General features: G+C 44.7%; 1 protein-coding gene across 6 annotated transcripts in view; it reads right to left on the bottom strand.

Annotated features, from left to right (window-relative positions):
• ppp6r3 (protein phosphatase 6, regulatory subunit 3) overlaps window positions 1-15,648 on the bottom strand; it is a 152,694-nt gene that overhangs the window by 90,775 nt on the left and 46,271 nt on the right. For all 6 annotated transcript variants that reach the window (XM_038808206.1, XM_038808207.1, XM_038808204.1 and 3 more), the window contains exons 3-4: window positions 15,105-15,337; window positions 5,896-6,082 (exon numbers count right to left, since the gene is read on the bottom strand). In XM_038808206.1, coding sequence (XP_038664134.1) covers window positions 5,896-6,082; window positions 15,105-15,331 — 414 coding nt within the window. In that variant the 5' untranslated portion in view covers window positions 15,332-15,337. The remainder of the gene's footprint in view (window positions 1-5,895; window positions 6,083-15,104; window positions 15,338-15,648) is intronic.

Genomic DNA, 15,648 nt, shown 5'->3' with positions numbered 1-15,648 from the left:
ACACAGACAGAGAGAGAGACACACAAAGAGAGAGACACACAGACAGAGAGAGAGACACACAGACAGAGAGAGAGACACACAGACAGAGAGAGAGACACACAGACAGAGAGAGAGACACACAGACAGAGAGAGAGACACACAGACAGAGACACACAGACAGAGACACACAGACAGAGACAGACAGACAGAGACACACAGACAGAGACAGACAGACAGAGACAGACAGACAGAGACAGACAGACAGAGACAGACAGACAGAGACAGACAGACAGAGACAGACAGACAGAGACAGACAGACAGAGACAGACAGACAGAGACAGACAGACAGAGACAGACAGACAGAGACAGACAGACAGAGACAGAGACAGACAGAGACAGACAGAGACAGACAGAGACAGACAGACAGAGACAAACAGACAGAGACAGACAGAGAGTGCAGGAAGACGACAAGGAACTCATCAAAGTCAGCAAAAACAGTAGCAGGGACAGATGGGTCCCCGGTGGAGTATTACAAGAAATTTTAAGATAAATTGGTGCCACAGACTTGGGGCAGGCATCCATCTCCCAGTTGCTCAAGAAGGATAAAGATCCGACAGAGTGTGGGTCGTTTGGCCCATATCACTTTTGAATTTGGACTCAAAGTTGTTGGAGAAGGCATTGGCTGATAGATTGGAGGAGTGCCGCCCGAAGGTGATAGGCGAAGATCAGACTGGGTTTGTGAAGGGGAGGCAGCTCTTTTCGAACATTGGGGAAGTTATTGAATATGGTTATAGCACCAGCGGAGGGGAGGGAGACAGAGGTGGTTGTGGCATTGGACGGCGAGAAGGCATTTGACAGAGTAGAGTGGAGGTATTTGATGGCAGTTCTGGAGCGGTTTGGGATTGGGCAATGATTTGCAGGTTGGGTAAGGCGACTGTATAGGGAGGACGGCAGTCGGGAGGGTTGGGTCTTCCGAATTTACAATTTTATTACTGGGTGGCAAACATGGAGAAAGTGATGAGCTGGGTTAGAGAGGGGACTCCCAATGGGTCAGGATGGAGGAGAGTCTCTGCAGGGGGCCGGGGGTGAGGGCGTAGGCAACAGCAACGCTCCTGATGGGCCGGCGAAATACTCAGGGAGTCCGGTGGTAGTGGCGATGTTGAAAATCTAGAGGTAGTTGTGCCAGCGCTTTAGGCTGGGGGCGGTTCAAGGAAAATGCCGATTCAGGGGAATTACAGATTTGAGCCAGGGAAGTGGGATGGGAGTTTTCGGAGATGGGAGGAGAAAGGAGTTAGGAAACTAAAGGATTTGTTCCTGGGGGGGCCGGTTTGCCAGACTGAAAGCGCTGGAGGCAAAATATGGGTTGGGACAGGGGGAAATGTTTAGGTTTATGCAGGTCTGTGATTTCGCTAAGGAGATGATACAGACCTTCCCGGTGGCGCCGGCCTCTGTTGGAGGAGGTGCTGACGACAGGGGGAAAAGGAGAAGGGGGTAGTGTCGGCGATTTATGGGAAGATTCTGGGAGAAGAGATGGCACCGCTGGAGGGGATTAAGACAAAGTGGGAGTTGGAAGAAAATATGGAGGTGGCGTTGTGGTGTGAGGTGTTCCGGAGGGTAAATGCCTCAACTCTGTGCGTGAGGTTGGAGCTGATACAACTGAAGGCAGTGTACAGGGTGCACCTCACAAAGGCGAGGATGAGCAGACTCTTTGAGGGGGTAGAGGATGTTTGTGAGCGTTGCGGGGAGGCCCCGCAAACCACGTTCATATGTTTTGGTCCTGTCGAAAGCTGGAAGGCTTTAGGAGGGAGGTTTTCAGGGTAATTTCGAAGGTGGCATATGTGAGGTTTGAGCCGGGTCCTCTGCAGACCATATTCGGGGTATCGGATCGATCGGGGTTGGAAGCAGATGCGGATGTAGATGGTGTAGCCTTTGTCTCGCTGATCGCCCAAAGGCGGATCTTGTTGGGGGAGGTCAGTCTCTCCACCCCATGCCCTGGTGTGGCCGGGGGGGGGGTTGGGAGTTTTTAAACACTCAAGGTGAAGTTTGAGTTGAGGGGAAGGATTCTATAATTCGTAGGCTTTGTTCATTATGCACTTTCAAGAATTGGATGACATCGAACATTAGGGGGGAATTGGACTGTGTATGTTGTCGATGACTATGTATGGGTGGATGGTGGATTCCAGATTCCTTTTCTTTGATGTTTGTATTTAAAATGTTGGGGGCTGTTTGGAGTTAGGTGGGAGGAGGGGTTTGACGTTTTGGTGTTATTGTTGATTTATTTGTTGGTGGGTTTAAATTTGGATGAAAATGTGAAAAATGAGAATTAAAATATATATATTTTTTTAAAAGGTCAGTTAAGTGAGCAAAATTGGGCAGGATAACATACAGACAACAAAGCTTTGGATGAATCAAGTTGAAAATTAGACAGTGAACTGGATTCATAGAATCAAACAGCAACAAAAACATACATCAGAATCAGGTTAGCTGAGACTGACAATGCTATGGAAGTGAGAGTAGATGGTCTTTGGAAGAGAGAGGATATTTGATCAGAAACTTTAGCTCAGGTTCACAGAACATAGTGCAAACATTCTGGATCAGCTTGAGACAATGGCTGGGGAGGAATTGGCTCAGGGGACTGGAGTTGATGGCAAGGATTCTGTGTGGCTGGGGCACAGACAATGGCCTTAGTTTTTTAATTTTTAACTGAAGAAATTGAGGGTAACCCAGGATTGAACGTCCGATAATCAGACTGACCACAAGAGAAGTGGAATGGCAATGTTGAATGTCATATGCATGTATATGTAAGCTGACCCCACGCCTACAGTCTAAGAGCAGAAAGTAGGAGAGGAAGGATGTAAAGAAAGCATGATGAGGGATTGGAAAAGCAACTGAGGCAGGAAGAAAACTATTGTTGGAGATCAACAGTATTGGAAACAAAGGTGTGGTTGAAGGATTGAGTGACCAAAGACAAAAAGTCAAAATTAGTAGTTGAAGACAAAGATCTGAAATATATAACAACTATATATATTTTTTATAATTTTTCTAATTAAGGGACAATCTAGCATGGCCAAATCTTGGGTTGTGGGGGTGAGACGCACGCAGGCGCAGGGAGAATGTGCAAACTTCAGAGAAAGTGACCCGGGGCCAGGATCGAACTTGGGTCCTCAGCACAGTGATGCAGCAGTGCTAACCACTACACCACGTGCCGCCCCCGAAATATTTTTATGACCAGGAATAATGCAATTATAGCACTTTTTATGATCTGTAATGAAATACAAATGCTTCTTGGCCTTCAAATGGGTGGTATATTTAGACTTCAAATAGGTAAAAACATGTTTTTCCTTTGTTTACCTTCCATTGCCAGAAAAACTGCGGACCAATGCACTTGAAACAAAATCACCAGATTGAGCTCAGCATTCAGTGCATGTCCATACTAGCAAAAGAATGTGACCTTGCTGGATTACATACATGCGAAGCAAAGTGAAGCAAAGGACTACAGCAGTGCTTTGCAAACCATTGTCTAATGTGACTGCATTCAAATTCACCACTCTAAAGGGTTGGTTAACTTTAAGGAGATAAGTCATAGTGATGTCACTCACACAGATAATGAGTGTGAAGCATCACAGACAGCAGCTCCAGCTATGTCGTGGGCTTATTTAACCTTTGTAAATAATTGGTACCTTTGAAAAACTTTTGTAAAATACGTTATCGTTTTATGTAATCGTGTAGGTTTCAGCCAAGTTCTCCAAATTCCATGGTGGCAGAAGAGAGAGTGGAGCCACAAAGATACTTTCATCCCTCATGCCAATCTACCTCTCCTATTTCCCTTCCCATCCATTCACTCAAGTAGCCCCTCTACCCAAACCCCCTTCCCCCTCACTATCACCCCCTGCCTCCCCATTCAGCCCATAACTCATTCCCACTCTCCCTTCTCACCCAGACTCACTCACTCATCCCCCTCTTCCTTCTCCACCCTTCACCACCTGGACTGATGCCTTCTTCAGTGGCTGGCTGCAGCTCCTCCTGGGTCAGCACCACTGCCGGGGTTCCACACACTTACGGGCTGGTTTAGCACAGTGGGCTAAGCAGCTGGTTTGTGATGCAGAACAAGGCAGCAGCACGGGTTCAATTCCCGTATCAGCTTCCCCGAACAGGTGCCGGAATGTGGCGACTAGGGGCTTTTCACAGTAACTTCATTGAAGCCTACTCGTGACAATAAGTGATTATTATTATTACCAGGAAGAGTGAGCCACTTCTCCGGGAGAAGCAGCTCCGACCCAGGGAGCTCAGATGCAAACAAGCTTAGGAGCACAGGCTGTTTCATGAGGGTGAGTCAGAAGATGATCAGTTTTCCACTTAAGTGTGTGGAAGGATGGATTGTTTTTGATAAGAGCGCCAGATTGCACGAGAAACCGACGATCTGATAGTGGCGATATCTGCCACCTTTAGTTCAAACCGAAGTGAGCAGAGCAATAATGAAAACCATCTGTAGTGTAGAAAGAGATATTGGAGAAAGACTGCAATGTTATTGCCAGAGCAGTTCAGTAGAGCAGTGGATGAGAAGCTATCACACCATGTTCACTTAAAATTTGAAAACCATCCAACAATAATTGGGTTTGTAAGTGTGATTTGTGCTCCTACATCTATGATTGGAGGAACAGCGAGGGTAACACCAGGTCCCAAGTAGACCTAGCACAAGGAAGAGTGACTGAAGCCGAATCCCTAAACAATTTTCTCACCAATTCCACCAGCACATCTCAAGAATTCTCCCAAAACCATAAATGGAACCAAAATGATGGCTCCCTCAGCCTGCTCCATCCTCCCAACCGGAGGAGACATCATCCCAGTCAGTCAAACTGACAGTTCCGATTTTTTAAGCCAGTTTGTTAGGGCTGAAGTTTGGAAGGGATGGAGTGTTTTGGCTCAGAAAATCAGGAAATAGAAAGATCAGAAAATTGGCGTGACGAGTACCATTTGGCAAAAAATTGTTCATCCCCGCAGACAATTGTCAAAAGCTACAGAATGGTCCTGGAGGAATAATGCACCACAATCCTAGAAGGTTACATTTATGACCCTGTTTAGGGCCATGGAATGGGCAGAAATGTAATTGCAGCGATTCAGGAATGGAGTTAAGGGAAAGAAGGGAGGAGGGGGAAGGTTGACGACATTTTGAAAAGACAGACAGAATTGAAGAGGAGGAATAGTCCTGATGGAAACGGACAACCGAAGGACAGTAGTAAGAAAGCGTTTGGCTCAGAAAATCAGGAATTAGAAAGATCAGAAAATTACGTGATGAATACAAATTTTGATCAAAAATTGTGAAAGCACCTCAAGTCAATGAATGAGAAAGTCAAAACGTTTCTGTCCATTCGGGTACGCGTTATGTCACAGTAAAGATAGAGATAGGTCTAAAGATAGAGATGAGTCAAATGGCTTCCTTAAAATGGGATAGTAGAGACCTATGAAATTTGAGCATCAAGCATTTTTCTTCCCATTTATCTGCCTGCCAAAATAGTTAGATAATTTACATCAAGTCCCTCCCTAATATAATATTAAACAGCATGAACAATGAACCAAAGATGCTTGTACTGTTAAATCTGTGCTGGTAAAATATCCATGTATTCAATGCAATAATGACACCCTTTGAGAAAAATATAATCGCCAATTTATGAAAATCTTTATTCCCAATATTCTATATGTTCCTCTTTCCTGCAATCAGGTAAAGTGCTCTTTCCTGATGACAAATCTGAGACATAGATTTTTTGTGCTTGCTGATAAAAATTTGGACAGCAGACCCATTTTTGAAGTTGCCCAGTCCTTGGGAGGGTGGGTGTTCTATCAAACAAAACCAATCAAGTCTTTCTAAACAGTTTTTGTTAAGTACATAAATAGCACAATCTAGATCTATGTTCCTACCTGGTCAGGTTTTCTGCTAATAAGAATGCTTAGCACCTTACTAAAGAAACTGGCAAGCAAAGGGTTAAGTGGTGGCTCATTCTGCAGAAAGCTGTAAAGACGTGTCAACAAGGATTCATCTTCTGCCAGTCGGTCATTCAGCTGTGCTACGTCTGAAGTAAGTAGTTCACACGATATGTTAGGATACCTAGAAGGAAAATTATTTAAAACATTAAGACATTGAGTTTAATCATATAATTCCCAGTTAGTCTTTTGTTCATAGCCTGCAATTATTTTCCTAATAGTATATCATTTGAACAGCCCATCCTACTCTTATTTTAAAAGGGGCTGGTTTAGCTCACTCAGCTAAATCGCTGGCTTTTAAAGCAGACCAAGCAGGCCAGCAGCACGGTTCGATTCCTGTACCAGCCTCCCCGGACAGGCGCCGGAATGTGGCGACTAGGGGCTTTTCACAGTAACTTCATTGAAGCCTACTCGTGACAATAAGCGATTTTCATTTTCAAACATTAGGTTGCCTGCCAAGATAGACATTTGGCATTTTTGGTCTCACACACAACACAAAAAAGGTTCACCATAGATTCTCAGCAAGTAATGTTTATTGGAAGCTATTAATCAGCAATCACTTCACTACCAGTTTGTCTCAGCAGATATGAATAGAAGTAAAAAATAGAAAAAAATCTAAGACTATTATGTGAGTTCTGCATGCTAGCTCAATTTTTTTTGCAATATTTTTATTGTTTTTAACATTTTATACATTTAAAAACCTATCCCACCCCAAATAGAACTAGTACAAAGAGAAACACCCACAACAACCCACACACCCCCAGCAGATGACGGTAACTATGAACGGGCACCATCTTTTATTGAACCCCTTGATCTCCCCTCTCAACGTGAACTTAACTTCTAAGGTGTAGGAATTCCATTAAGTCCCCCAGCCACACTGAGACACAGGGCAGAGAAGCTGACTTTACCCCCAACAGCACCCGCCTGCAAACAATCAACGAGGCAAAGGCTAAAACATCCACCCCCGTCTGCAGCTGAGCTTCGGCAGGTCCATTACCCCAAATATGGCCCCTGGGGAATGGGCTCCAATTCATTTGCAAGATTTCTGACATGGTGCTGAAGAACGGGCTCCAAAACCTCCCAGCTCAGGGCAAGACCAGAACATGTGAACATGATTGGGCGGGCCCTTCCCACACCATTCACACTTATCCTCTACTCCCTCAAAACAACAGGCTCATCCTTGACCTCGTTAAATGTGCACCACCTTCAATTGAACCCTAACCCCGCACGTGAGACCGTTTTCCAACCGCAACATCACACCCCTCCTCTAGTGACATTCCCAACTCCTTCTCCCACTTGGCCTTAACCCCTTCCAGCAGTACCATATCATCCTCCAGAATCCTTGCACAAGTCCGAGGTACATCCTCCATGCACGCCACTGATGTCACCTACTCCAACAGTGAAGAGAGCAACTTCACCCGGGAAGATCTTCCTCACAAAATCCCGCACCTGCATATACCGAACATTTTGGTCTGTGGGATCCCATTCTGCTCCGTCAACTCCTCAAAACTCACAAATTGCCCCTCCAGAAACAAATCCCTCATTCCTACCACCCCCCTGTCCTCCCAGCCTCAGAATCAAGCATCTAATATAGCCAGTTCAAACAGGTGATTTTCACAGATCAGCGCCATCTTCAACACCGCCCCCAATTTTAAAATGCTGCTGAAATTGCTTCCAAATCTTCAGAATTGCTACCACCATCGGATTGTCCAAGTATTTCCCTGGGGAGATCTGGAGTGGCACCATCACCAGCACCGGCAACCCCGACCCCTTTGAACCTGCTTCCATATTAATCAAAATTTCCTCCTGCCCCCATACCATCCCACCACCCTCTGTGTTCGTCGCCCAGTAGAAATACAAATCCTGTCTGGTCCTCCCCCACCACCTGCAGAAGACACTCCTCCAGCATCTGAGCAAGAATTTTGCCATGCACCTTTAGTTCAACAAATGCCAAGCATTCAAGGACAACCGCCTGCCGTTACAAATCCAGCCTGGTCCTCTACCACCACCTGCAAAAGACACTCTCAAACCAGAGCGCCAGCTTTTAGGAAGAATGGGAGAATTTTGGCATGCACTTTTAGTAGCGATATCAGCCGGTATGACAGCATCTCAGCATGCCATCTCCAACGTCTTTCCAATGACCTACCGTTATCAGGGCCAGCGACTCTTTCACCGATTTCTTAAGCATGTCCATCATCTTCTCCCCTTGCTGCTCCAAATGTTTGACAAATTGCCGCTCAAACTCCACCTCCATCACCTCAAGCCAGTGTATCCACTGTAATGGGCGCAGCCGCACCCAGCAAGCTTGCTCCCACTATCTTTCCTCCAACCGCACGCCGCACCAACATTGACTCTGCTGGCTTTTATCCAGTATTCCCTTTTATCCAGTATTCTTTCTTTGGAATTGTCATTCTTTAGCACCTACCACTCTATTAGGACAAGTTTACCCGGGCAGCACAGCGGCACAGTGGTAGCACTGCAGTCTCACGGCGCCGAGCCCAAAGTTCAATCCCGGCTCTGGGTCACAACGTGTGGAGCTTGCACATTCTCCCCGTGTTTGCGTGAGTTTCGCCCCCACAACCCGAAGATGTGCAAGGTAGGTGGATTGAACACGCTAAATTGCCCCTTAATTGGAAAGAAGGAATTGGGTACTCTAATTTTTTTTAAAAAGGATGTTTACCCACCAATTTTCCCCCAAAACATCATGGCCACAATCTGAGGACTCTAGCGAGAGTCACCTAACGTGCGACCTCCACCTACATTTTGTCACCAGAAGTCACTCTGCTAAGTCAATTATTTATTCATTTATTTTTAAAATATTTTTCTTCTCCTCCTTTTTCACAATTTTTCTTCCGAATTTACACCCAACAACAATCAATAACCAACAACAAATATCTCAAACCCCATAACAGTAACAACGATCCCATCCTCCCACCATGTCCAGACATCAGCCTGCATGTTAACGTGAACAAATGACAAAGAAAAAAAAAGGAATCAGGGATTACCCATAGCCATCTTCAACAAACATAGCCCCCCTCCCCCCACACCCCACCCACCCTTCTCCCACCCTCCCCAACTAATGTTCGATGTTATCCAGTTCTTGAAAGTGCATAATAAATAGTGTCCATGACTTGTAGAACCCCTCCGAGCTTCCCCTCAGTTCGAACTTAACCTTCTCAAAGGTCAAGTATTCCAACAGGTCCCCCCGCCATGCCAGGGCACAGGGTGGAGTGGAGAGGCCGCTCTCCATCCCAGCAGGATCCGCCTTCGGACGATCAACGAGGCGAAGGCTATGATATCTGCCTCCGCACCCGTTTCCAACCCTGGTTGATCCGACACCCCGAATTTGGCCTCCCGGGGACCCGGGTCCAGCTTCACATGCACCACTTTGGAAATTACCCTTCCAGTACTCCCAAGCTTTGGACAGGGCCAAAACATATGAACGTGGTGGAGGCATTTACTCTCCGGAGCACCTCACACCAGACCCCCTCCTCTATAACCTCTCCCAATTCTTCCTCCCACTTTGCTTTGGTCCCCTCCAGTGGTGCCTTATCCTTTTCCAACATAGCTCCGTATACCGTTGACACTGTCCCCTTCTCCAGTCCACTTGCCGCCAGCACCTCCACCAACAATGTGGAGGCCGGTTCCTCCGGGAAACTCTGTATCTCCTTCCTGGCAAAGTCCCGAACCTGCATATACCTAAACACTTCTCCCTGCTCCGGCCCATACTTCCGTTCCAGCTCCCTCAATCCTGAAAATCGACCCCGAGGAAACAAATCTTTTAGAGTCTTAATCCCCTTCTCATTTCCGAAAGCTTCCGTCCCACCTCCCTGGCTCAAATCTGTGGTTCTCCCGGATTGGCATTTCCCTTGACCCTGCCCCCAACCTGAAGTGTTGGCGAAACTGCCTCCAGATTTTCAATGAAGCTATTACTACCGGACTCCCTGAGTATTTCCCCAGAGCTATCGGGAGCAGGGTCGTTGCTAGTGCCTTCAGCCCCGACCCCCTGCACGAACTCTCCTCCATTCTGACCCACTGGGAATCAACCCCCCTGACCCAGCTCCACACCTTCTCCACATTCACTGCCCAGTAGTAGTACACAGGTTCGGGAGACCCAAACCCCCTGCCTGCCTTCCCCTCACTCTGGCCACCTTCCCTCCCCATATAAACGAGGTAATCCTCCCCTCAATCTCCCTGAAAAAAGACTTTGGCAGGAAAATCGGTAGGCATTGAAAAATAGACAGAAATCGCTGCAACATATTCGTTTTAACCACCTGCACCTGACCTGCCAGTGACAGAGGGAGACCATCCCACCTCGCCAGGTCAGCTTTCACTCTCCCCACCAAACTAGTGATGTTGTATCTGCGAAGCCTTCCCCACTCCCAGGCAACCTGCACCCCCAAATATCTAAAGTGAGTCCCTGCCCTACGGAATGGCAGCCCCACCACCCCTGCCCCCACCCCCGGTTGAGACACCACGAAATACTCACTCTTGTCCAAGTTCAGCTTGTACCCAGAGAAAGACTCAAATACCTGCAGCAACTCCAATATTCCTCCTATCGACGCACTCGGCTCCGACACATACAGTAGCAAGTCGTCGGCATACAAGGACACCCTATGCTCTATCCCCCCCTCACTATTCCTTTCCATGCTCCCGAACTTCTTAATGCGATGGCCAAAGCCTCAATCGCAAGCGCAAACAGCAAGGGGGACATAGGACTTTTTAAAGTTGAATTTTCTTCCTTCACTTTCCAGGAGTCTTATTAAAAATATCTGTTGAAAATCTGAACTGCTCACTGGTGGCTCAACAATCTTGAACAGCGAGAAGTTACAGCATATAAAGCAGGAAGATTCCAGATTTAGCCCAGTCAATTATCAATGACTGCATTAAAAATGGCACTTGGTGGGTGGTGAGGGGCAAAATATCCGTAGCTTGGGTTCATGTTTCAAATTATCAAACAAGCCCTGCAGAAAATCCACATGTTGACACCAGATGACAACAGGATCATACTTGGCTTTGATTTTCTTCTTCTTTCCCCAGCCTGGGTGGAATACAGTAAAATATTCAATCCTTACACGCAAGTTATGCACATTTGGGCAAAAATTGGTAACATGGTAGCATCTGTAGAATTGTATCCCAGCAGGTAGTCATTGTCTACAGAAATGAATCCTTACCAGCAACCTGAACTCTTTCCTATATCAACTCCACCTTGTTGAAAAGGCTCCCACCCACATCTTGTCCCACGCAAGATCTCACTTTGGACCCAGTGAAGTTTCAAAGCTATAGGTCAAATAAAGCCAAGAAAACCTCTTCCTAATTATTTACTATCCTCCTTTCATCTGTCAAATCGGTACTCTTTTGCATGTTGACCAGCACCTGGAGAAAGATCTAAGGGAAACAACGGCACAGAGGAAACTAAAATTTCCATGTTCGAGAATGGCTCATTTCTACTAGAAGCTTATATTTATCGAGCCTGATTTAGGTAATGAAGGGGCCAACAGGTGGGAGAAACCTACCGTAATATGGCCTCAGCAACCTACTAGCTTCAAGTCAGGATGGCAAGTGGCTTGGAAGGGAATTTGCAGGTGGTGGTGCTCCTATGGTCTGCTGTCCTTTGTCCTTCTTGATGATAGTGGTCATCGGTTTGAAATGTGCTGTCCAAGGAGCCTTGTCTGCATTTTGAAGATGGTACACACTGCTGCTTTTGTGCATCGGTGGTAGAGGGAAAGTTTGTGGATGGGGTGCCAGCAGGTTGCTTTGTCCTGGATGGTGTATTGGAGCTATGCTCATCCAGGCAAGTGGAGCATATTCCATCACACCTCTGGCATGTGCCTTGTAGATGATGGGCAGGCTTTCGGGAGTCAGGTGGTGAGTTACTCACCGCAGGATTCCTAGATTTTGACTTGCTCTTATAGCCTCAGCATTTATAGGACAAGTCCAGTTCAGTTTCTGGTTAATGATCACCTCCAGGGTGTTGATAGTGGGGGATTCAACGGTGTATTGAATGTCATGAGGAAATAAGTTAGATTCTTTCTTGCTGGAGATGGTCATTGCCTGGCACATACATGGCATGAATGCCACGTGCAGCCTAAGCCTAGATAGCTCTAGTCATAATTCCTTCAACAATGAAGACACCCACACTAGTCTTACGCATGACCAGGATAACATACAAGTTACAGCTGACAAGTGAAAATATTTGTGCAATATTTGGTAATGATAAATATCTTGGAGGAAACCTCCAACAAGAAACTTAGCTGAATAGTCATCTCAAAAATGGAGCTACATGACCAGGTCAGAGGCTGGTACTGGCACGTAGCTTACACCTTCTGTCCCGTCAAAGACTCTGCATTACCTATAGGGTTAAGTCAAGAGTGTGATAATGCTCACCATTCTCCTGGGTGGCCATAGCCACCTCAAACACCAGCCAGGTCAAAGCAGTTCCAACAACTCACAATTCATCTCTTTCACTGTAGTTGCAGAATTCACTCAAAAACTCACTAAACTTGCGCACGGGTAATAAAAGGCAGCCACGGTTGGACATTTGAAACTTCAGGTTCTCAAATTTTTATCTCTGGCTTATCTAAAGCCAAATTAATTTAGAATTGTTAAAAGCTGTAATTTGTGTAGTGAAAATGGAAATAATTGTAATTGTAAACTAATTGTAAAGAAACAGTTCCGAATCATAAATTGATCTCTTTAAAAGAAATTCCAAGAATTCCAAAGATAATGCAAGTTTTGTTTTTAACAAAAAAAAAGTTAATTTCTGAACAAATCTTTGCAAAATTCTAAAGTATAGCTTAGACCACAAGGTTCCGCTCAATTTGATGTCTTCAGCGGTGTGAAAATGATGTACTCCAATGTAATTACTGATACCAATTGGCTATGTTTTGTAAGGACAGAAACACTATACCAATAAAATACAATATATTGTGTTGTCATGTAATGCTATGATCTAGCTTTGTGCAACAAATGTATTATTTAAATCTATAAAGTCTAACAGTTGTATCTTCCTCAGGCCACTTGCAAAATGTTATCATAGATCGGCACTGTGGCAGAGTAGTTAGCACTGCTGCCTCATAGCGCCAGGGGCCTGGGTTTGATTCCGACCTAGTTCCCGTGTCTGTGTGGGTTGCCTCTCGGTGCTCTGGTTTCCTCCCACAGTCCAAAGATGTGCAAGTTAAGTAGATTGAATATACTAAGTTGTCCCTCGGGGGGGTTACAGGGACCCGGTGGGAGTTGGGTCTAGGGTAGGGTGCTCTTTCAGTAGGTTGGTGGGCTGAAAGGCCTCCTTCAGCACTGTAGGAATTTTATGATACTATGGTTATTCATATTGAAAGAGCTTGGCTTCAATTGCAGAAATGAAGACACTAGATAAAAATGTCTGCACAACACGTCTCAAAGCTTTAAATTTACATACATACTTAGATTGATCTTACCATTTATGTAGCTCATTTTACAATCTGAGCTACACAGTCAGATGGATAGGTAGGTGCAATTGTAGAAGACTACCAAATGGAATGCAAAACTCACAAATACTAACGTTTGCAATTTCTTACCAAAAAAGTTGGACATACATCATCTAAACCAGGGGTGGGCAAACTTTTCCGTGCAAGGACCACATTCAGAAATTCACAATTTTAAAGGGCCGCATAGTATATTAAGTAAAATAATTAATATTTAAAATAGCCAAAATAAAAGGTTTTTAAAGAAAAAAAAGCAATTAATTTTTATTAATTAATATTTTAAAGTAGAAACTTCATATGAAACACATGTTGTGCCGAGCAATGATCACCCTACTCAAGTCAACGTATCCACCCTATACCAGTAACCCAACAGCCCCCCCCCCCATTAACCATAAAATAAATTTAAAAAATTTAAAATATTTTTTTTTTGACTTGATCTTGGTGGGCCGCATAAAGACCCTTGGCGGGCCGTAGTTTGCCCACCCCTGATCTAAACCATGAACCTCTGGTTTTAGATCAAGAGGATCAGACCTCGTTTCCCCTCCCTTACTCATAAAAATCAAACTGCCACATCATCATATTCCTCATCAGCTGTGATTCTGCTACACCACTCATTACGTTGAATATCTTCTATGTTCAAATTTTTTGATGAGCCAGTTATATGACCACTCATGTTAAGTGCTGTAATGTTCCCTGCATTACATTTCATCAGAACCGGTACTGCAATAAGGTTTGCGGCACTATTGGGGAAACAAAAATCTGCTCAGTATTGCAAAACACATTGAAAACCAAAAAAGGCTTTAAAATGTTGTGAAGCTTAGTGCATTACCTTTCAATTTCAATTATTGAAAGGAGTCACCTATGGGTTCCAAAGTACATTTCCTAACTTCCTATAAATGTTACTGCACACGCATTGAGTTCCACAGATTCTGGTTGACTGTAATTTCCGACTAATTCTTCAAATGGGGGGGTGAGCGCGCGCGGGGGTGAGCGCGCGCGGGGGTGAGCGCGCGCGGGGGAGAGAGAGATCCCCAAGTGATATTTCATCCACCTGTTTGGCAACTACATCCTGGGTGGACAGTTTACTTCCTTTCTCCAGACTTTTTTGGCCTCAGAGTTTGACTACTCCTGTAAAATGAGCCATCAACCCATATGCTCCAAAGAATCTCGTCACAAATATCCAGGTAAAGTGCCAAGAGGTCAAACAGAAAGCCATCACCATTTTATTTCAGTTTAGTATTTAGGTAGGGAAAGAGCAGTTAAGTACAAAAGATTCTCCGCATCGACCACCAACAAGTTCACATCTGTTACAAGACTAGAGGACTAGATTGTAGCCTAATTTATGCAAAGGTCACAAAAAAGCAAATAGCTGATGAAACATAAAAATCAGGACTTAAGGTGTGTTCCTTAAAGATACCAGACACAATGTATTTTACAATAATGACATTTTCTCACGTTGGTGCATCATGAATTTTATTTATCAAAACAAATACTCACTAGGATAAGCACCTGTCAGTTTCCATTTTTAGCCATTAAGAATAAAACGGCAATAGTTATTTCCAGCCTACAGATAATGCCATTTAGCAAGCCTCAATGTTCAAAAATCAAATCTAGCTAAAGATACTTCACTCATGTATGGATGTGCTCATTCGAAAGACATTGTCCACAATAACAGTTCCTTACTTGTATTTCATCTTTTCATCCATATCATCTGGTGGCTCTTGGGTGATGTACGTGACTAGATCTTCCATACTCTGTGATCGGACCAGAAAGTCCAACAGTTTGCGGTTTTGAGCTTTACATTCCTGCAAAACATCCTCCTCGTCCATTAGTTCAGTAAGGGTGACATCTTCCTTGTCCAGGAGTGTGTCTATGTGGGATGACGTGTGAAGATCAAACTTCCAAAACATGGTGCACTGATTAAGGAGAGAGAAAAAAAGGTAATTTGAGTGCAGCTGTAGTTCAACAGGGAAAAAACACTACTCTGTTTACATCAGAAAATAGAGTGCGTTTCTCTTGATAGCTCAGTGGCAAATGTATCAGATAAGACAAGGTCATAAAAGACTATGAAAGATCAAAATTTAATCTCTAATATATACAAATGTATGCAATTGGAAGATCTACCTAGTAATAAAACAAAACTGGAAAGAAATCGGAGACAAGGACTATGACAGCACCCCATCTGTGTTAACAGGGAATCACAGGATTACATATCGGATGTATTTTT

The sequence above is a fragment of the Scyliorhinus canicula genome, chromosome 9 (genome assembly GCF_902713615.1).
Source record: "Scyliorhinus canicula chromosome 9, sScyCan1.1, whole genome shotgun sequence".
In the NCBI taxonomy this organism is placed as follows: Eukaryota; Metazoa; Chordata; class Chondrichthyes; order Carcharhiniformes; family Scyliorhinidae; genus Scyliorhinus; species Scyliorhinus canicula.
This window is presented reverse-complemented; position numbering and strand designations above follow the sequence as displayed.